The sequence below is a fragment of the Aythya marila genome (assembly GCF_965140915.1).
Source record: "Aythya marila genome assembly, chromosome: 1".
NCBI lineage: Eukaryota > Metazoa > Chordata > Aves > Anseriformes > Anatidae > Aythya > Aythya marila.
In genome coordinates, this window is record NC_139042.1 from 62,107,203 (window position 1) to 62,129,515 (window position 22,313).

The 22,313-nt window shown below is 35.9% G+C and overlaps 1 protein-coding gene across 1 annotated transcript in view; it reads right to left on the minus strand.

Moving 5' to 3' along the window:
• Positions 1-22,313, minus strand: part of MYO16 (myosin XVI) — a gene marked incomplete at its 5' end in the record, with an annotated part of 305,366 nt that overhangs the window by 150,020 nt on the left and 133,033 nt on the right. Inside the window, 3 exon segments of the mRNA XM_082751937.1 lie at positions 7,271-7,418; positions 14,434-14,551; positions 17,614-17,719. Coding sequence (XP_082608063.1) covers positions 7,271-7,418; positions 14,434-14,551; positions 17,614-17,719 — 372 coding nt within the window.

A 22,313-nucleotide genomic window follows, 5' to 3' on the forward strand; every position in this document is an offset into this window, starting at 1 on the left:
TTGTGTAGCTACTACAGCCCTCGATCACCCATGGAAATACATATACCAAATTTATTTTTCTCTCCAGCTGCTCTACGTATATACATGTACATGTATGCTCTAAACTTATATGCCTCCTTATCATAGATGCTGCTGCATTGATTTCAACTCTGAAGCATTTTTAAATGCATCATCCACAACCATATGAAAACTTCAAGGACATCAGATCTTCATTGATGGAACAATAAAGTTCCTGATTAACTCCCTCAGGTTTTGAAATCTGGGTTCAAAACTGGATTTTCACGGCATGGCTTCTCCCATTACCACATTAGTTAGAAAGTTTATCAAGCACACTTGAAAAATCTTTAAACCTCAATGGTCCTTTGCAGTCTAGGCATGCTAATATACACAGCTTGTGCTGTATCACTGCACTGTCTTGTAAGTACTCATGTACTTAAAATGCAAGCTTTTTTGAGAACAGCAATGTGCTGTTTTTGAGAACAGAATTCTGCTATGCGCAATATAGTTAGGACAGAAAAACTTGCACAGTAACAAAAAGTATGGATTTGTTCAGTCAGAACATTATTTATTTTAATTTTTTTTTTTTTTTTTTTTTTTTTTTTTTTTGCAATTTAAGAGGCCTTTCACAAGAGAAGAGACTATCAGGAAAACAAACAAACAAAAAACAGAAAACAGAAAAATGGGATAAAAATCTAGTTTTCACTAAGTATACTTTTTTTCCAATAAATGCCTATATATGTGCATGCACACACAAATTCAGGGCATATTACTTTAAGACACCTGAAATATAAGAAAAAACATGTCTTTGAACCTTTATGCATTAAAAATAATTCTAACGACTGCAGAAAACATAAAATCTTTTTTCACATTAATCTACGTTTCACCTCTAAACCCTTCAGCTGTTAATGCAAAGTGATTACAAGCAGAATTTGTTTTTTTAATAATTAAATTGTATTAGACATGATATTCAATTTAACTTGGATACCTAATGATGAATAACTTTCTCTCAGTGCTCCAGAGATACTGTAGGAAAGGTAAAAAAACTTTTCCTAGAACAATTCCAGGATAAATATTTGAGAATTAACTTTCTAATCAACATTCATTACGTATGTTGGAGTAGGATAATGGCAAGATGATGAATTTAAGATACCGCCTTTGAGAACCACTCATATATAGTCACTCAGTCTTTAAAATTACTTATCCTCTGTAAAACATCAGATGCACTTCTAAATTTCAAGTCCTTTGCTCGTGTTTTAGTAGGGTTGTCAATGTTAAGTACAGGAAGATGAGCATAAAGACAGTAGAATACAGTGATAAGTTATCTATATGCCTTCATGTAAGATTATAAAGTAGGTTGGGAAAGGAAAAAGAAGCAGGAGACTGATTCAGGTTTTTCCTCTTCTTCATACACTTTCTTACTAGGAACTTAAGGGCCAGAAGATCCATGGCAATAAAATCTTAGGGGTGAAAGACAAACTTCAAATCTTTAGCTGAATAGTTGCCAAAACAGCTGCCACATATTGAAAATGTTAATTAACTACAAGTTTATAGGATTATTTTATTTTACAAAAGAAAATACATACACTGAAGAAAATATACATATGCAAAAGTGAGCAATTAATAGTGATTTCTGAAGGTTTAGCTGATTTTTGATAATGTGGGAAAGCAGATTAGATATTCATTAACACTAATTGAAAATTGATGAAGGACCTTTCACATTTCTGTCAGGGCCTTGAATGCCACCTGCCTCCTCAAAGGTTTATGGGCTGTGCAGGAAGCTTTGCTGGGACCCCCCCTTGGCTCTGGAGCATCTTTTGAGTTTGGTTGTGGCCTGAGCTGTGGTCAGCCAGGCCTGTGCACAGCCACGGACCTCCCCAACCCATCTGTGTGCTGACATCCCAGCCTGGCCTTGGCCCATTGCCATTCCTATGACCCTGCCCAGCCATTCTGGTCACCAGCATCTGACCCCAGTGGCACATCTCTGGACTTGGTGGGTGCTGAAGATCTGTGCTGGCTGGTGAGGGTCCTACCCCACTGCTACCCCCAGATCCTCTGCCCACACAGGACAGCACCTACCTCGGCTCCTCTCTGGCCATTACATAGAATTGACTAAATCCTGAAAATACCACTAGAGACAGAGAACTCAAAGAAGGCAAAGAAAAACTGTATCTATTATTTGGGAATGATTTTAAGGTTCAAAAGTCTCCCCTGTATGTTTTCCATGGATGTGCTTGAGAAGAAATGACACTTAAAGATAAGTAGAACTTTCTTTATTTGCACTGAAGAATTAGAAAGGGGCTACGGCCAGAGAAAAAATGACCCTTATGGCCATGCAGCTGCAGGGATGATAAGCTTAACATCTCCTGTCACAGCTTGTCTTCCCTCCCGTGCCCATACATTTGCAATGGAAAAGTGAAAGACAGACAAGGAACCTCTGAGTCTCATCTTTACCTTCCTCCTTCATTTAAATACAATAAATGCCACTTTTCCGACTGCCTGGAGCTTTATTCTGTCAAAAAACAAAACAACAAAAAAAACAAAACACATCAATCCTCACCAGTGCAGCTCACAGATCCTCAATGCTGAACTTTATTGGGGTGAGAGTGAGGATTTGGGTACAAGTAACTTATGTTGAAAGCTATCTCCATCACACAAACTCTAACAGCACTTTGGTAAGGTGATGTAACTTGGCACTTCATATGGAAGTTATTAATCAAGCAGAACTGCTACATGTGGGAAAATCTGATGCAACCCTCCAAAATTTAGTAATGTCATTCACAGTATTTAGATCCAAACAATCTTGTAAGGCAGGTCTAACACTTGTTCGGATTTCCCTCTAGTCATCAGGCACAGATAACAGCAACAGGTAACTTATGAAGTAAAGGGATCAAAATGGCATTGCATAACTATATTTGTGAATTTTTAAGGATGCAGCTGGACTTCGTGGGGGTATTGAGTGTTTAAATCAAAGTAAATATCTGTGAGCAAAAAAAAAGTGACCTATCATGCTTAAATACGAGGAAAAAGCATGGCACATCAGAGGATTGGAACAACCCTAAAGCATCTATTTTTCCAGCTATGTGGCACTAATTAAAAAATAACCTTTCTCTATGAATTTGCCTTATGTAATTAGACTGCCACAGCTACATTTGTAGACAAACAACACTGACACACAAAACAGAAGGTATATTCTCTCTTTTGCATTTTAAACAAGAAACTAAACAAACAGTTGGAAACAAACAAACAAAAAGGTATCCAGAGGAAAAGGGGTAAGGAGAAGAAATAGAGAAAATAGAGAAGACATGGAAACATGTAATGTCATCCTGTCTTTATAGCAGTTAGAAAACAAAGGCTGCCTCCCTAGTACGCTGAACTGGAAAAAGTTGGATTACGCGGCCACTCACTATCTTGAAAATTCTCATCTTGAGCTCTCGTGTGTGAGGGAAAGGCAGAGTGGGGATCCACATGGATGGTAATAAATAATCACCATTTTGTACACATTGTATAAGTGCTTGTTAGAAAAGATGATGCCTGGAAACACACACACACAAAAATCAAATTTAAGGCTTTGCACATAATGTCTCTGGAAAAATGTATACTGGGATCTTTTCTATACCAGTCACTTTACCTTACTGTTTTCTCCAACTCCTTTGTGAAAACCAGACTTTACCATTTAGAATGGGAGGTGATTTCCTCAGTGGTCAAGCAAAAATATCCTGATCAACTTACATTCAGAATTCAATCACTTCACTAAAATTACTACTTTATACATTAAATTAATAGAAAGGTTTCTTTTTGAGAGTGGACAGGGACCAGCACTGAAAAACCATTAAAAAAAAAATCAGTTCTGTGAACTATCTACAGCTATTGTGGCATATGAATTTCCTTGCTTTTAGGGGGTGAGGGAAATATCACAGGCAGAGCACATACTGCAGTGTACATTCTTCTGTGAGCAGAAGGAAAGTTTTATATGCCTGGGAATAGCAGCCTGAACTACAAACACAAAATGTAGTCCCTGACCACAGTCCAGCTTCTGCATGAATGTGTGCATTTACATTTTCCCCAGCCTGACGCTATTTATTTTTACAGATACAGTTCACTTGCAAACAGCATATTTCAACCTATAAATCTAGGGTGACAAAGATCTGACATTACAAGGGAGGACTAAAAAATATCCTTTTGTCTGTATCAACCTGCAGTGCTGAGAGCATTGCATGAGTTTGCCTACCAGAAGCCACAACAGTACAATCAGTTAGGATAACTAGCAACCTTCTTTAAACCAAAAATGGTGAATATCAGGCTGAACTATCTTTTCTGAAACAATTTTCTGTAACTAAGTAGCCTTAAGTTATGTCTCTAATATGCATACACAAACGTAATGACATGATTTTTAATGACAGCATATTTGAGTATATTACTTATACCTGCTATACAAAGACATTCTTTTGTTTTTATATATACACTATAGCTTTGGGATATCAGTGCTAATATGAAACAATTGGCCCCCAAAAGTAAAACCAGATCTCTCAACATTTTTCTGTAAGATTTTTCCCACTTTTTTTTTTTTTTTTTGTCTTTGTGATCTCTGTTTAGCTCCTTTTCTTCGTCATAAAGACAATTTATAAACTGATCTGTCACCATTGTCACTTCTCTACTTTGCTTTCTTTCACTTTGATTGCAAGATTTATCACTAAGGTAGCACATACTGTAACTATGAAGCTAAGCTTCACGTGCCAGAAAACCAATGCTTACTGTAATGGGATTGTATCTGCACCCAGGCAAAAGAAAAAAAAAAAAAGAAGAGCAAATCAAGAATATAGGTATAAATCTCTAGTCTCTCGTCTCTCTTGTATTACATACCATCAGCAAAATAAAATTCTGAAGTTCGTTTGAAACACACAAAGTTAGGAGAAATTTTGGAAATTTCAATCAAGTATCTACTGATAAAATCAGATTCTGAATGAAATGAATGCAGGGGAGTAATTGTTGTGAAGCAAAAAGCCTTGACTTGCCCTTTTGAGACTCTCTCTTTATCTGATGTGCTTCCCCTGTTCAATCTTGAAAAATGATCTTACCTTTCAGAAATTGTTTCTGTCCTTATTCACCATGATCCACATGCAGATACAGTGGGAGACGTATTCATTCTGGTCCCTCCCTACGAAGGTTTATGTGGCTTGCTATTCCAAGACCCTGGCTATATATAGCCTCCAAAAAAAAAGTGGCCCACTCCTGATTTTCACAAGCTGCCCTAACAGTTGTTATGTTTGCAAGCACATGCCTTGAAGTTTCTAAACTCAATATCCCTCCCTGGACAGCATCAAGCACTGCAGAAGTACAACCTAATAACTGCCCTACAGATTGGGGTGAAACTCCAGCCTTACTGAAACTCTTAGTGACTCTAAAGGGGAGGGGTTTCCCCTTTTTATTATTTACAGTGACTCTTAATGCAGGACTGTAAACTGTTTAGCACATGAACTACCTCTCACCTTTTACAGCACCAAGCATAAAAATAACCACTATCAACAATACTGCTACGACTCTTTCAGGTACTTTCATTTAAAAAGAGAATAAGGAATCAATGCTACATCTCATTTCTCATATTATAATGGCTTAAGCAAACAATGAAGAAACAGGGGTATCTTGTGATCTTAATAGACATTATTTATTAAGACTGTTTAATCTTCTACTTTAAGGTGCAACTTCAAACAATATAAAAAGGAACAGAAAAATTATCAGAAACGAGTTGGTTATGAACCACCTATAGTTTCAAAGGGGCTGTTATCTGATTAAATTTGATAGTAGAGTCAAGATTACACTTGTTTAAAGAAAACATAACAAATTCACTTATTGATGTTACCAGAATGATATGATCTCATAAAAATTTGACTAAGCCAGAAATCTTGAATTACTAACAAAAGCCAAATTCTGCCTTCCCAATTCTTGTATGAATTTGATGCTGTACAAACTTACCCCTAGTTTAACTCCATCAACCAAGAAAAATCTGTGCCACTGAACTCCTATACTCAGGAGTGTAGGAAAGAAATACATGGCCCAAACTCTCAATCATGAAAGATACAACCTATTCTATGTAGCCAAAGCAAAGCTTTATTGATAAAAGCAGCTTTATGCAAATATTCAGCCATAAATTACTTCTAAAACTTTTGGCACATACAGACAACTATTTAGAAATGCTATTTTGTTCTTTTTGGATGCTTATCAGTTATCTTATCAGATAACTCTTTGTTCATGTGAATATAATTATTCAGGTTTTTGCTATGTTCTTTCCTGTTGGAGCTTCTTGCAAAATGACTTCAAACTGTTCCATTTTCTGAATAAACTGAGGGAATCCAAACAACATTTGATAAAAGAGCAATAAATTAATGATCAGGAGTTGAGAATCCTTGTGGTCTTCAAAGGATTTTAAACAGAATTTAACTCTTCTCCCACACACACTCCTTTTGAAAGCTTTTGGTAAAGCAATTTAGCCTCAGGTTACTTCAAAGTTAGTGCTTTGTTCTATTCTGTATAATATGAAATGTGTTAACAGGTTAAAACATTACCATACAATGGTAGCATAAAGATTTCTGTTTAAGACAATCAAAATCAAGTAACTATTCCTGCACAAAAATGAATGCTGTGTCTTTCTCTTTACAGGCCCAAACTTGAGAAGTACTGCTTTATGCAGGTATTAGCCAGACGAAAAGGTTGAGAGAGAAATCCATGGGAAAAACATGCAGATACAAAAAACTGAAAACACTCAGTTTAAATCATTTTAATTACTATTGGTCATTTTATAGTTACTCATTGCACTCATTATAAACTTAACCAATTTAAGGGAAGACCATTAATGCCAACTAGGCTTCTCTCATTTTAGTGATATTGCTTAGGAATCACCTAGGAAAGACTGAAGAAAGAAAGGCAAATAATCTAACTTGGGAATATGCTTTCATTCCAAAATGAAAGCCTCATTTTTTTTTCTCTTTCTCCTTTAAGGTAATAATCCTAGTAGACATATGACTGACTTTTTAAGAGTCATTTAAGAATGAAATCCTTGTTAGCACAGACTCAGTACTAAATTACTTTAGTTAAAATAACTACTTTTAACTTTTTACTTTTTTAGTTAAAATAACTACTTTTTAGTTTAAATAACTTACTAAATAACATTGAAGAGTTAGGACAGAAAAGTTAACTACTTGAGGAAGGACCTCAGCAGATCACAGGCATTAAAATAAGAAAAATATTAATACTAAATATAAAGTTGTTTTCCTACCTGTGTGCAGACAAATTACTGAGGTACAGCGCGTATTTTTCTTCAGCAGACAGACCATCCATCATCAAGTAAAAAACATGAAAATTACTCTGGTTGAGAGGTTGCATAATGACACGAGACTTCTCCAACATGTATGTATAAATCCTAGCTGATTAAGAAACAAACAAATAAATTTATCATTATATTGATTGCTCTAAACTCATATATTTTAAACCATTCAACACTGCAACACTGACAAATAGAAAATCTTTCTATAAAGCAGTCTGAAGTAAGCATAATATTAAAAATATTACCATTCATACAACTATGGTTTTCTCTATAAATCACATATAAAACCCCAATTCAACTAACATTTGTGGAACAAATGTGTTTCTTTTATTTTTAAAGATAATGATGTTGATTTATAGTCTGTTTTGTTTGCTTAAGGAACCAGTTGTCATATTTGGCAAGACTTTCTAAGAGACAAACTATTAGTCATCTACCAAAGGGTAGCCATCTGAGAATTGGCATCTATTCCAAGCTCCCTCTTCATGGAGAGAGAAAGATGCAAGAAAGATTCAAGATGTCCTAGAAAAAACTGCCCAAGCAACTATATCCTCCTTCTCTGTGGGCACTCAAAAATGCTTGGATTAGTAGTTTAGATTGACTACCTAACTTCTAGATGGTTACTTCTAGATCACTATGAGATAAATCGTATGGTTACCAACAACCTCACTAACCAGTACTTGGGGAAACAGAGGAATCTCAGAAGCGCTATGAGAGCTTGCCACATAAAAAGCCACATGAATCAGCATATCTGTGAAGAAGGGGAAGGAGGAAGAACTTGACCATGATTTGCCTATGGATATTCTGATTAAAGGATCATACATAACTTCAAACTTCATGACCACTAAGGTTCGTGAAATAGGCACAGCACAAAAGCATAGGTAATATTGGCCACCTAGATCTATTTGCCTACTTTACCAGGTAAAAGGCATTTTAGAGGTATATGTGGAGGAGACAGAGAGAGGTTCACTTTTTTGGGCAGGTTACTCTTCAGCCCTCCACTGAGTGTACGATACTATGCAGTTCCCAGGTACAGCAGGCTAAAGAAAAGAAGGGAAAGCTTAAACATACCTAGTGGTCAAAGCCCTCTGAGCACAGACCTGACTCCAGTTCCCACTTACATGCTGCTTGTAAACTGTATCTCATCACTCTTTAATGTAAAACACTAGCTATGGTGCAAAGACCACACACAGGTCCGGTCCCTTCGTACACAACTGAGACCTCCCCAACTCAGATATAGTACATTATGTTGCAGCTTCATGTTTTTCAATCTCCACAACATGGCAGAGCTTTCACAGTGTCTTAGCATCCTTATGTGAGCATCCTTACCCTGGAAAAGGTTGTGGAGTTTAAACTGTACTTCTCAGCAACAGAAGAGCTATATTTTTGAAACCCTTTGAGCAGAGAGGGATATTAAACCATAACTTCCCACAGTCTGGATGATGACCAACTCAACACGTAGTTGTTGCAGATTCAATGACATAAATACAGGTATATGCATCCTGTAGATGCACAATAGATATGTTCTCTAAATGCATACCATTTTTGAGCCACTAACTTTTCTCAATTCTTTTTTGTTTTTCCTTTTTTGAAGCAAAGTAGGATTAAGCATAAAATAGCACTGAATTATTCAGTGCAGTCAAAACTGTTGCATTTCTAGGCATATCAAGAAGCACAACTTAAAATGCCTGAGACACTTGAAGTTTGAAGGCAGAGTGAATTTAAAGATTTCTAAAGATGGGGACCATTGAAACTGTATTTTCAAAAACAGCTTTGGAGTCAGGCATTAAAGTTTAATGGCATCGCTCAGTGCAACACTGAGTAAAGTTATATAGGCTAGATCTCTGTGTGTCTATCAGAAGCATGGTAGCCACATTAGCCAAAAGGCTAAGATCAAAGCCAGAATGTCACACTTCTATCACCACACAGCTGCTAGTATCCACAGCTAGCTTGGTTATTGCTATACCATCTGTATTTGTCTGGTAATTAGATTTTACTTTTCACCTTCAATTTTTCACCTTCTTATCTTCTGGAGAGCTCTACATCTCTGTCTATACTGTTAAATGAAACACTGTAAACTTGAAGATATTTGAAGTTATGTGTATGAGGGAACGTGCCCTGGGAGAATAGTGTTGAAAGACTGTGTAATATGGAGGGAAATAAAACCAATGAATCTTGAACATATTGTTTTGAGAATGGTCTCAGCAGGTAAGTGCTGTCCCTGAAATACATATAACCATGCACTGTCTCATGAAGCACTACTCCACACAAGTCAAACCATCCCAGACAGACACCAGTAAAGTAGTGCAGAAGATCAGTTGTACACCACCCAGGGTGACTTTCCACCCTTTCTTTTATTTAACAGTACAGGCATGGCCTAACATGTGCTGACAGCCACATTGTTCTAGCTACGGAAGAGACAGTAGCACTGACACAGCAGAGCTGTACAGCTGGCTTGCTGAACCAAGGAGACCTGAGCTGTCCCCATTTAATCATCTTACCAAAAAAAAAAAAAAAAAAAAAAAGGAAATTACTGTTATTACGGAGTCTATATTATGAGAAATTATGTATCAGCCAGTTAACCCTCAGTTGCTGCACTATGAAAAAAAAAAAGAACTATGCTAGAAGTAAAAGGACACGCTTGGGAAATCATTATGTTGGTAGCAAGATATGTTTCTGCCTCCAGTAACTTTGCAGCACATTGCAAATTGAAGCAATACAATCTTAACCTATCATGGCAAGGCTGGCCCAGACACACACTTTGATCAGGATCAATCATTACCTGGCTGCCATTTCAACGGGGTAAAACAGGATAGATGAACCTGTCTTCCATCTTTATTCTGCTTGCAACTTACTTTGTAAAACTAACCCTACCATCAATTAACTTGAAAAGAAGCCATTACTAATCTTTAATCACTTTCTTCTTTGCAGAGATCTCCTCTAAGGCTTTCATAACTATCACACTCAGGTATTTTTAACCTTCACTGATTAATAAAAACAAGAAAATTTGTACTGGAGATCATCTATCTGATTAATTAATACATTTAACTTTAATGATGGGCTACACCACTTATGTAGTTGACACAAATTAATTCAGCCCTTTTCAGCTACTTCAAGTCACCCACTTTAATAAGACTAAATACAGTTCATCTCAGTTAGCATCTCCAGCAATAGGAAGATTTGTTAAGAACTGCCAAGTCTCTGATCAGCAAAAAACAAGCACAGCAACACTTTAATTGAGTTAAAGTAATTCATAAAGAAAACTATCACAGTAATATGGCTTTTCTACAAACAGAAATATGTTCTTTAATCTATATATGAAATAAAAGGAAAAAATAATAGAGTTCCAGAGCAGAGTCTGTTATGTTTGTGCAATGTTAGCTGTGCTTACAGGCACAAAGACATTTGTACTTCCTCTAACAAACCAGTTGATCTACGGAGCTGTTACAGAGTCAGCAAGCAGACCCTGAAAGTGTGGCCAGTGAAATCTTCGAGCTATGCATTCTCTGAAACTCTCAAAAACCTTGCAGTCCTAAACACAGCAATTGGTAAAGACAAAACATTTCAAAGTTCTTAGCTGAAACACAGTATAGAAATACATCTTAGACCTTAGTTGGCTGCAGTCTTTCTTAAATTAAAAAAAAAAAAAAAAAGAAAAAGAAAAAAAGGAAATTAAAGTCTGAAACTTTTTTTGTTTTTTAAGTGAGCAAAAATGTTTGTAACACAGGCAGGCCAATATACATTCTGCTTCTTTTTGCAACTCAAGTTACATCCTTCCATTTTAGTGCAACTTAAAAACCACCATCAACAAAAAACACATCACTTTGCTTTTCAAAATGTGAGGACTAAGAAAAGCAAGGTTGGAAAAATTGGAGAACAAGTTTCTCGGGCTTGATTTTCTTTTCCTAACCTTATTAGATGCCTGAGGAAACTGATAAAAGCCTTGCCTTTCATCTCAGAACTTACGTCAACTTACATGAAATATCATTTATCTTCATTCTTTCTAAATAAAAACAAAATGCATTAATTTTAATTCTAGAAATAGTTATATAATCAGACTGTCACTACTAGGCTGTTGATATGAAGCATCATCTGCAAAGGATTGTGTTTTTTTTGGCAGAAGGTCAGTCTTTGAGTTCTGCTATGCATGAGTTTATTTTAAAAACTTAATTTAACTACTGGTCTGTAGGTTATTCTGATTTTGTTCTAATATATTTATGCACTTTTTACTAGTTCCCACTGCCTTACCTTATTCAGTCACAATGAACAATGACTTAATCTGGGTTATTTCCACTTGTTTGGACTAAAGCAATGAAAGGTAGCTGACCACTAAGCCACTTATCACCTGAAAACTCTCATTTCAACTTAACACTGAGAAACAAGGGTCAGAGGAGACACATAAAACCTCTACAGATGTTTGTACTGGCTTACAGTAGAATCACACTCAAGAGAATACCCTTGTATTCAAATCTTGTGGTAATGAACCAGTTTGTAATAAAGACCAAATCCAGCCTGTAGATGAAAACTACGATCACCATTTCTGTTCTATGGCTATTTTGGACTTCCTGCTACAAGAATAAGCCTTATGTGACAAAAGTCAGACAGAGTATTTCCAGGGCCTAGGCATGAAAGAACTTCAGCACAAAAAAAAAAAAAAAAAAAAAAAACACTGTCAATAACTTCATCCAGTTCCACTTAAAATACAAGGAATGCTACTTTCAACTTGTCCTCTATAATAAAAATGTACATATATATTCTGCATGCCTCTTCCTAAGTACATTGTTTTGGATCTCTCCCCTTGAAGCTCTCTCTGTTTTAAAGAGTTTCAACAGCCTAACCCCTTTGTTGGAGGCAGCCTAGTGTCACTTGAAGTTTTGTTTACAAACCAGACATATTTAGCCCAGTTTGCCTAAATGAGTTATAAAGTCATATCTCAGCAGAATCAGGTGCTCTGCATATTTACACTCTTCATTCATGCTTAAACAGTGTAAGACAGTAAACACTGCTTCAAATGATCTTTCAAATAGATACACAGAATTGTTGGGTAGGATTCAAACCAGACAATGCACCAGATTCTTTTCTCATTTATGGTGGTATAAAACAGGGACAATTTCATTCAAAAGTTATACTTAGCAGTGGCCTAGAAAAAGTAATATCTACAATGCAAATCAAACAGCATGAACAACTGCAACATACACGTACTTCAAAAAATATACAAAACTTTTTCTGCTGTACTGGAACTTCTCACTCTTGACTTTAAATTTTGGAACTTTTGGCTATCTAAGTTTTGTTAAAAGTAAATGACTCAGTGCCTAAATATTTGGAGGATGGCTGGGCAGATAAGTCAATCGTTTATATTTGTTAATGGACTTGACTCAACCCCAGTTTTTCTTATTTTATACCTATAGTTTCAAAGTGATAAAAACACAGCATCAGTGTACCAGAAAACTGACATCAGAGCCTGGTTAGCAGCTTCCACATTTATATCCTTCACAGACAAAGGCTGTGAATTAAACTGGTGAGTATAGGTAAATCTGCTTAAAAAATCAGGTCCCTGAAATCTCAAGCAAGATGCCCAAGAATTTTGGGAATATGTGACCTTGAAGCTTCTATGTTATCCTCACCTGAGGAACTGAATGACACAATTTAAGGTCAGAAGTGCTGTGAAAACTAAGCAAGCTATTATTCTGAAATGCTCATACACTGAAATATGTTAACACGGAACACAGAAAATCCATAGAAAAACTATCATTCTGGTGTTAGAGCAGAATAAAATAGCACAAGTCACATATGGATCAATGAAAGGAAAACAAACTGTTTAGTAGCAGATCACTCAAGAAATAAATATAGTCCAAAGTGGTAACTCCATTGACTCTACTAAAATATGTACAATAAATAGAATTTTTTAAATGTTAGTTTTAGGGATTGAACATTTTTACAAGCTCAATTCAGATGCTATTTAGTCCATTCTGATGTTTACATCCTTTATTTTAATCAAGCAACAGCTGATTAATGAAAAGAAATCCCACTGTTTAATTCTACATTTTCTTTCTAAATAACCTATCTTTATCATAAAGCAAAACAGAAAAAAAAAAAGTGGTACTGATTTTTCCCACAGCAGTATTTTCACTGTTATTTGCTAGGGTACAGTGAACTCCCTTGCGAAAATAAATTCTAATTACCACTATGAAATAATTCCAAATAATTTTTTTTCAGAACATCTTCTGAAAGTATAAACATATTAATATTTTTTTTATTTATTTAAATGAAGCACTTTTGGAAATGTTCATCTGATGAAAACTAAGTTACTTGAATCAAATTGTGTCACCACGCAGCTTCGCCATTCAGAAGGATGAATGGCAAAGCTGCGTGGTGACACGAACCAGAAATAAAAGTGCTCCCAGACTGGCTCTGATGATCAGAATTTTCAGAATCCACTGAAGTTTTGCCCAATATTCGTTTTCATCAGTAATGAACTGTTGCTGGGAATTTAGCAGACTCCCACTTATAGTAAAAGCAGTCAATAACTTTACACTATTTTACCTCTAATTAGAAGAAACATGAACATGACTCCTAGTTCCTTCAGAGGAAGCTCAAAGCTATAATTAATAACTTCTTATTTTGGTATTACAGAGAATACCTGTTTTTTTGTTTGCCCTAAACAGCTAAGATTATCACTTGTTTAAGCAATACTTAAAATACCCAAAAAAATACTAGTTGTAAATGCAAAAAGTAATCTCTTTGTTTCTTTTATCTGATAATAAAGCAATACACAGCTGTCACAGTTTGTTAATCTCAGGAATAAAGGGAAATACGATTTCCTGGGCAATTAAAGACGAATCAGCCGTGGTCAAGGTTTTTTTCTTGTGTTTCTCTGCCACCTGGTGGTTGCACAGAGCATTTTTCTCCCTCCTAATCTCCCTCCTAACAACTACTCTGAGGGATCTGTGAATTTACATGTTATGAATCATGTTCCTCTGACACTCCATAAAGCTCCCTTGCGTCTTTCGCGCACTTTAAGTCCATTGTTGCCTGTATGTTTGGCACATTGGAACCTCTTGACATCGTCTGTGGGTAGTATCAAAATAAAATCAGCACATGTTTTAAATAACACTTACCTGCAATTAATGTTTTTTTCTTCTCACAAAACTGTAGCTCAAAATATTTTATAAAACAGCTAGAAAAATCATTCAGGGGTGTCTTAGCATGTCCAAAGGCTTCCAAGACACAGTTTACCTGCAAGAAAATAGTAAAGCAGTAGTAAGAGAGGAAATAAACAGGAATATATTTCAAAAAACATCAGTGAGATTGATTTGAGACCAGTAACTGGAAGAAAGAAAAAATAAAATAAAAAAAAATTACTTTTTAGCTTGGAGTTTAACAAATTCCTTAAAATTTTATTTTCTGTACAGAACTTAAAATAAAATAGCTTGGGAAAAAATAAGTGCTGACAGAATAGTGGGAGTTGTAAATGGAAGGGGTAAGACATGGGCTCAGACTAATGCATTTCCATGTGACATCTTCATGGTCACAGCAAATATTTTAAGAAGAGCATGTTCAAAACACTACATTTAATTTAAAAATATGAAATATGCCCTCTTTCTTCCATCTTCTCTCTGTATTTAGCTTTTTGTGTGTAATTAGTTTATTACACTAAATGAATTCCCTTCAGCACTTTCCTGTCTTGTACCCTGAGAAATTGACTGCAATGTGTCTGCAACACACTGTCATTCTGATATAACAGTGGTTTGCTGGAGCTGGATGAACCTGGCTGCGAAGAGACAGGAGGGAAGAGGGCCGTGGAGAGGCACAGACAACATGTGGTTCCAATCACAAAGGTAGAAGCTCTGAAAATCAGATGCTTCAGAACCATTAATTAAACCAGCTATTTGTGCAGTAGGTGGCAGCAGAAAGCCAGTAAGCCTAGTTTTGGTTGCACTACAGTAGCATTGCAGTTTAAGATGCATTTGCTGAAATTTGGCTAGTTCAGCACTCGGTTTGACCAGTACAGCTTTAGTAACTTCCAACGATACTATGTATGACTGCAACAGGCACAAATCCAGGTGTTCATTCGAGCACCTTAACAGGCAACTAAATCAGATTCATCACTTGATTCCCCCGTGGGTGGGATCTGCTACACCTCTATTCTCTACCTGAAGTCAGGTGTCCCATCCCAGTGTCCCACTGTTACAACATGCAACTCATTTTTCTTAATACATGATGTTTCTCTTCTACCTGTATTGACTAAGAGTTATTGACACATATGACTAATTCTATACTGTAAAACTAAACAGTTTATTAAACTAAACTCTAACCTCTACGGCAAGCGGCATGAAAAGATTCACATTCTTTTATTTTTTGTTTGCAGAATAGAGTGGACATACTGGTACATGCTGTCCTCTGAACTGTTGCCAGAGGACCTGGTGGGGATTTAAACTGTACCAGGAAGCAGGAGATAAATCGCAGCAGAAACAGGAATACCTCCCACACCTCCTAATTCCCACTGCTGCCAAATTTGTATCCAAAAACATACTGCTTTCAGTTTCTTATTCAGAAAGTTAATAATTAACTGATTTCTTATTTAATCTGAACTTTCTGAAAACAAAAGGATTTGAAGGATCAGACCTGAATTTTGCAGTTCTAATTCAATAACATCTATGGTCAGATCAGTTCAAAAGTACAAGAAAACCAGTGTAGGTAGTAAACTAAAAAACAACACAACAACAAAAAACAGTAGAAATAGATATAAACTGAAGATCTGGCTCACAGATTCAAAATAAAAGTGTACAGTCCCTATCATTGAAACATTAATCTTCATAATTTATATTAAAAAGCGAAAATAAGCAACAGTATTGTTAACATTGTCAACTGCAGCACAGGTTAAATGTGTCAGTTGAGGAACATACATGAAGCAGGATCACATTGAAAAACACTTTAACATGGAAGTTGTATGAATGCATGAAGGAAAGCAAAACTAGTGTGTTGTTTTTGTTTTGTTTGTTTGTTTGTTTTTCAGTTGTTGTGCTTTCAGTGTGATCAGGCTTTTTTAATGTCTTTATACGACATTAAAACCACTGTTTTCTAAAATCCAGCCCTAATCCATAGGACTTTGATTAACTTACTGGCTAGAATGTACTAAATAGGAACCAGTGTATCTATGGTCTTTCCCACATCCCAATAATCCTGATTTGTAGGTTGTATGTTAGCATCAGCTATTCTTTGACACTGTTTTGTCACCTTTCTGGACTTAATCATGCATAATTCAGGAAAAAAGCATTGTGCTTTGAGTGATGCATGTTATATCATTAAAAAACAAACACAATGAATGAGTCCAGAATTTTGTAAGGTATCATGCATATGGCAAGTTAAACCTAAAAAAAAATTATCCTGGGTTGAATGTAAGTGCTGTAAAGGAGGAAGGATAAGTGAAAGATTTGGAAAAAAAAAAAAAAAAAAGTATGAAACACAACTGTTACAAGAATATAGATTGTGTTAAAACTTTACATGTAAATCTGTCTCTTAACCAGGATATCAGATGAGTAGTTTCATCAGCAAAGGCAGTTTTTTGAAAGAATTTGAATTTGCAACCTAGATTCCAGCATAATTTATAATGTGAGTCTGAACCTTTATAGCAGTGTTACCGCTATAATAAAACACCAATGAGTTACGATGTTCAGTCAAATTAAAACTTTACATTTGCAATGTATTAGCATGGAGCCAAGTGTATCTGATATGTGAAGCAGGTTCTCATGACTTCACGATATGCACTGAACAGAATTTGGTTCTGCTATGGGAATTAAACATGCAAATATTTCAGAACACTTGCCTATTCCGTATTTAGTGTACAACCACTGAGTCACAAAACTTAAACCAGCCCTTGCAGTTCTCCTGCAACTTTTCAATTTCTGTTTCACATAATATTACTCCAGATGACTGAGTGCTTGCTTCTTAGACTGGCCAAAGAAGCATTATCACAAGCAGAAAAAATTATTTATTTACTGAAGGCAGTTAGTACATATTTAGGACACAGTACCTTAGCACACATATGGTTCCTATTCATCAAAACTGGACTCCACTTTTTGGTTTCCTCTCATCACATCAATGTGAGCTTAATCCAGCTCCCATTCAGACCAATACAGGAAAGAAACCCCCTTTACCTTGAATGGAGGTGATAAACCCGTTATGAACTTCAGCATAGCAGATGCCTTTTCCCTTCACCTTTGAATTACATGTATTTTGCCTGTCAAAGAAGCCAGATTTTTGTCTTGTTCAACTCAAGTGTTCAGAATGCTACTTACATGCTTTATCTTTGTATCAAAGGTACTTCTGCTGGAGCTGGCTCTACAAGTGAGGTGCTTCACTATCTGTTTGCAGGCTTCGGTCTTTCCAGACCCACTCTCTCCACTGTAAGATAACAGGCAAGGAAGAGATGTGAGAATCACTGTTATTTTTATATTTGAGATATAACTTATACTCTCTGCTAGCTCCGTTGGAATGGATTTAAGATATCTTTTGTCCAGCAAAGCAGTCTGCTTGTGCTGCCTGGTTCTTTATCCAGATGGGGAAATACTACTGTGGCAATGAAAGGAATCAGAAAAAAAGAAAAAGGTAGAAAGCAATAGGAAGAAGAGAGAGGAAATAGAGGAAAGAAAAGGATGTTTGAAGAGTCAGCTGGCACAGAGCACTTGTGTTAGTAGGGCACAATTTCTTTTTGCTGCCACATAGTCAAGAAGCTGAGGAGATTTCACAAGCTGCCCAGTCTCTGCAGTGCATACTCTGACTTCAGTGATTCTGATTCATTAAATTTCTTGTTAATGATGTGGAATATATATTTCTACCAATGAGAATTTCTGAGGGGGAATATGAACAAAGAAAATGAGTTAATAGGCAATTTGATTAAGGCAGATAGGAAGAAACAACATAAAAGTGGAGGAATGGGGGAGGGAAGCAAACTCAGTGGCGCATTTTAAGCATGAAGATGGAAAGGATAAAGTTAGTGAAGCCTGATGAAGAAATTAATGTAGGAAATTCTTGTATGAATTACAACTGTTTTCTTTATAGGAAACTGAACCAAATGAAATGTAATTTGATGTTTCTCCTTCATTTATCTGCTTGATCAAATTTAAAAGGCTTTTTCTACAACAGCCAGATTAGATTTTCACCAGTACAATGGCTGTGCTGGTTGGTCAGTCTGTTACCTAGTTTATGAAAATGAGAGGGCAGCAAAAATAGTATGTCTGGCCACTGCCATACCTGTTCACATCTCACTTCGAAGAAGAAAATTAAATAAAGGAAAAAAAAAAAAAAAAGAGGGAAGAAAAAAAAAAGTCTTCATCCTCAGGCAGAGCTAAGATCTCTGCTACTTATTCTCATTCAGTTCTTATAAGACATACATGCAGCTCTGGGGGATATCATATTTGTTTGCCTGGTGAGATGTATTCCTAGGTGTCAGGATGGATTTCTCATTACTGTATATAATGTCAGACTACTTTTAACTGTGTCCTGCATGCTTCTGGAACAAGCTGGAGTCTGACCCTGGACTTCAAACTCCTGCTGGCATCAGTAGGAGGTTTGTGGTCCAAGACTGCAAAGGTTTGCAACCTGCATGTATGTTATGAAAAGAACTCATTTAATAGGCCACAAAGACATATTTAAACCAGGCCAACAAACTGAAGGTAAACAAATCAGATGAAATCAAGGTCACTGTCCTAGCTAATGTGAAACCAGTATTTCCACAGAATTGACTTCATAAGCACACTATACCTTGCTCAGATCTTCAGCTTCTGACTTTCTGAAACAATTTGTTTCAAAACTCAGTAATGTTTGGTATCACCCTCAAAAATCTGCATGCTTCTCTGCCCTCTGAAGCAATGACTTCACTCTCCAAATGCTAACTGCAACATGCTGCCTCTTTTCCTAAGTAGCATTAGTTTTCTGCCTTAATGTCTGTGTCCAAATCCTATAATCTTTTTGCTGTTATCACTAACAGGAAAAGAAAAAAAGTGCAACAAGGGCATTAGTCCTGCAATACTCCTCCCCCTAGAGACACTTCATACTCTTGCAAATTACAGATCTTATGCCTGTATTATACAATGAGCTTCCAGACATATATCAAGTGTCTATAAGGGGAGAAAGAAATATGATATTTGATGTGCCTTTGATTGTTTTCAAGTATTACAAAGAAGGCATGCAATTTGTAACTAAAAAGAAAAAAAAACACCTTTATAAATGAAGGAATCAGAGGATTCCCCGTAAGTTTCACTCTTAATTAATTTGTTTCACTTGTATAAAAGAAAAAAGAAAAAAAAATATGATTCATTTTCTACTGCAAGCAAATTTCAGCCCAGATAACACAGGACTTGCACAGAGAGGGGAACTTCTGTCCCTTCTTCAATATTTCCTTCCAAGATTGATGTTTCCTTTGCAGTGACACAGCTCACAGATTTGATAACTCTGGGTCAACTGTTAATTTTAGAGAATTGAAAATTTGTCTAGCAGTGTCACAGGAGCTTATTGCTTAAAATGGTTGCTAGAATACAGTTCAGAGGTGAGAATTCACTAGAACTTGCCTGCTGAAAGACAGACAGTGTCATGCGGTTGTTCTGCGCATTTCAGGGATCTGTCTATAATCCTAGTGAAATACAGATTGAAGCACTAAGAAATAAATGCCATGTTAGATAAAATAATAATTGTTAATATCATTGCAACATTTGAGGCAAGAGATACTTTAACAACAAAAAGTCATTCAGCAACTTCAAATAGTTCTAATAGTTCTCCTTTACTCCATTACCTTTGAGGTGGGGTATAAAAAGTTAGTAATACCCCTGTTCACAATATCTGTGCTTTAACAATTTAATTCTGCTTCGAGAAAAAATCCTCTTCTCTGTTCTAAATAGTTGCACCACTAAGTTGTTCAAAATGTAATTTGAAGGATGTAATTTGAACCATATGAAGGATGGTTTGTTTTTTGACTTTTGGTTGGACTGTCTGATTAAGGTGGAGGATAAATAAGCATTGGAGCAGGAAGGCACTTTTCTGCAGTAAAACTTCCATAAAAGTCATTATGAAGCAGGTAAAGCAAAGACAGCTTATTCCACAGATAAACAAGGTTAAATCAGAAAACCAGTACAGAGACTGTATTCCAAGGGAAAGGAAACAGAGAATTTGAAATCCTATGCTCACAAAGCTGTCACATGATTTCTCTTTTGGCTTCCTAGTATTCCTACATACTACCTGATGGAAGGCCTGCTTCCTATTATTTCTTAAATAACTTTTTTTTCTTTTAATAATACCTTTATTACAACTCTAGTCTTTATATCTTAAAATTAAATGAACAGTAAAAATAAAAAATAAACTCTTTTGAAATAAAAAATCTGAAATTGTTATAAAAAAAAAAGTCCAATTCAACGTAACAAAATACAAAGGCAAGGAACTCAAGACATTCAACAATCAGGGGAACTTGGATTATCATCCAGCTCTTCTCCTACTTCATGCAAGTCTGGCTGGGCCACTGGCACCAGGAATCTGTCCCTGGTATATGAGTATACCAGTAAGCTGGAATGTTGGAATTTTTTGTGATGGACATTCATGCATAATATTTTACGTAACAGGTGATTCATCTTACAAGACTAAAAATTATTTTATTTTTTACATTGTCTCCTTTGTTGCTTGGGGAAAGCCAGTCAACCTTTGGGATCAGACGGAGCAGAGATCTGACATGTCAGAGGTCCAACAAAAGTGGACCTTCTGCTTCCATAAGTTTAATTACTATAATTAACTCAAGCATTTGTTTGGAGTCAAGAGACTGCAACCAAATCTGGCTAAGGATACAATCAATACAGAAATGGTCTGACCCTGAAGAGCTTCTAGTCTAAACATATCACTACAAACAAGCAGCTGCAGAAATAAAAACTTTAAAAACAAAAACAAGAAAAGCCTGGTGGAAGTTGTATGAGTAAGCGAGAAATTGACAGTAACTATGAGCAGCATTGTATACAGTGAGTATAACTGCTTGTGTACAAATGACTAGTTCATTCACTCACGTGAATTAACAGTGCTTTAAGAAAGTTTGTTGGAAAGGACTTCAGTAAGAAATGTCAAATTCCTGGTTCCCAGTTAGGCTTAAACTTGAAATAAATAATGCTGTTAAGACTATGCCTATGAACCTATGAAACACACATGGGCGGAAAATTTTAAGTAGCACTTAAAGGTAAGAAAATAGAGCCCAGAAGTTTAACAAGGGTTTCAAGACCATAACTTCATACTTAGGCAGCTAAGTTCCAGCTTAGACAAATTCAGGTACCTTTACCTCTTTTCATTATAATATTTGGCAAAAATGTGGGAGGCAAAAATGACTAGACCAGTATGATTAAGGGTTACACTGCATGCAGAATTCATTAGCAACAATAAAAGAGTAATTCATAAATCATTAGTAATGGCCACTAAACTCATGGGAAGTATCTTTCTGTAATTAAACTTTGGCAGAAAACAAAAACAAAACCAGCACTGAACTGAAAAACATTGCTAATAGAAAATAAATTTTATCTCCACAAAATAAACAAGATACTAAGCTTGATGAAGATGAGAGGACTAGAACACAAAAGGTAATTATTTTCTGAAATTCTTTCCAGTCTCTTTGAAAAGATATTGGGTAACTTGATATACTGAAAATACAGTAATAGCCTTCTACAAAGAAATTACTGTGTTGACTTTTTTTTTTTTTTAAAGTAACAAATTCCAAATTTTCTGGAAGAGTTCAGATGAGTTACGCACTGCTATCATTTGGTTCTTCTTTGGCAGCTTATAGTTAAACTAGACATATTTTGAGAATTGCACATGAGAAGTAAAATATTCATACTGGTATGGGACTGATTCTCACTGCTCTTTATCACGTCATAACATGCACATTAAAATAACCTCTTCTCACAGTAAAATGTAAAATAGTACAATAGTAAAGTGTATTACAATAAAACTAAAGAATAATTATGTTTACACATTC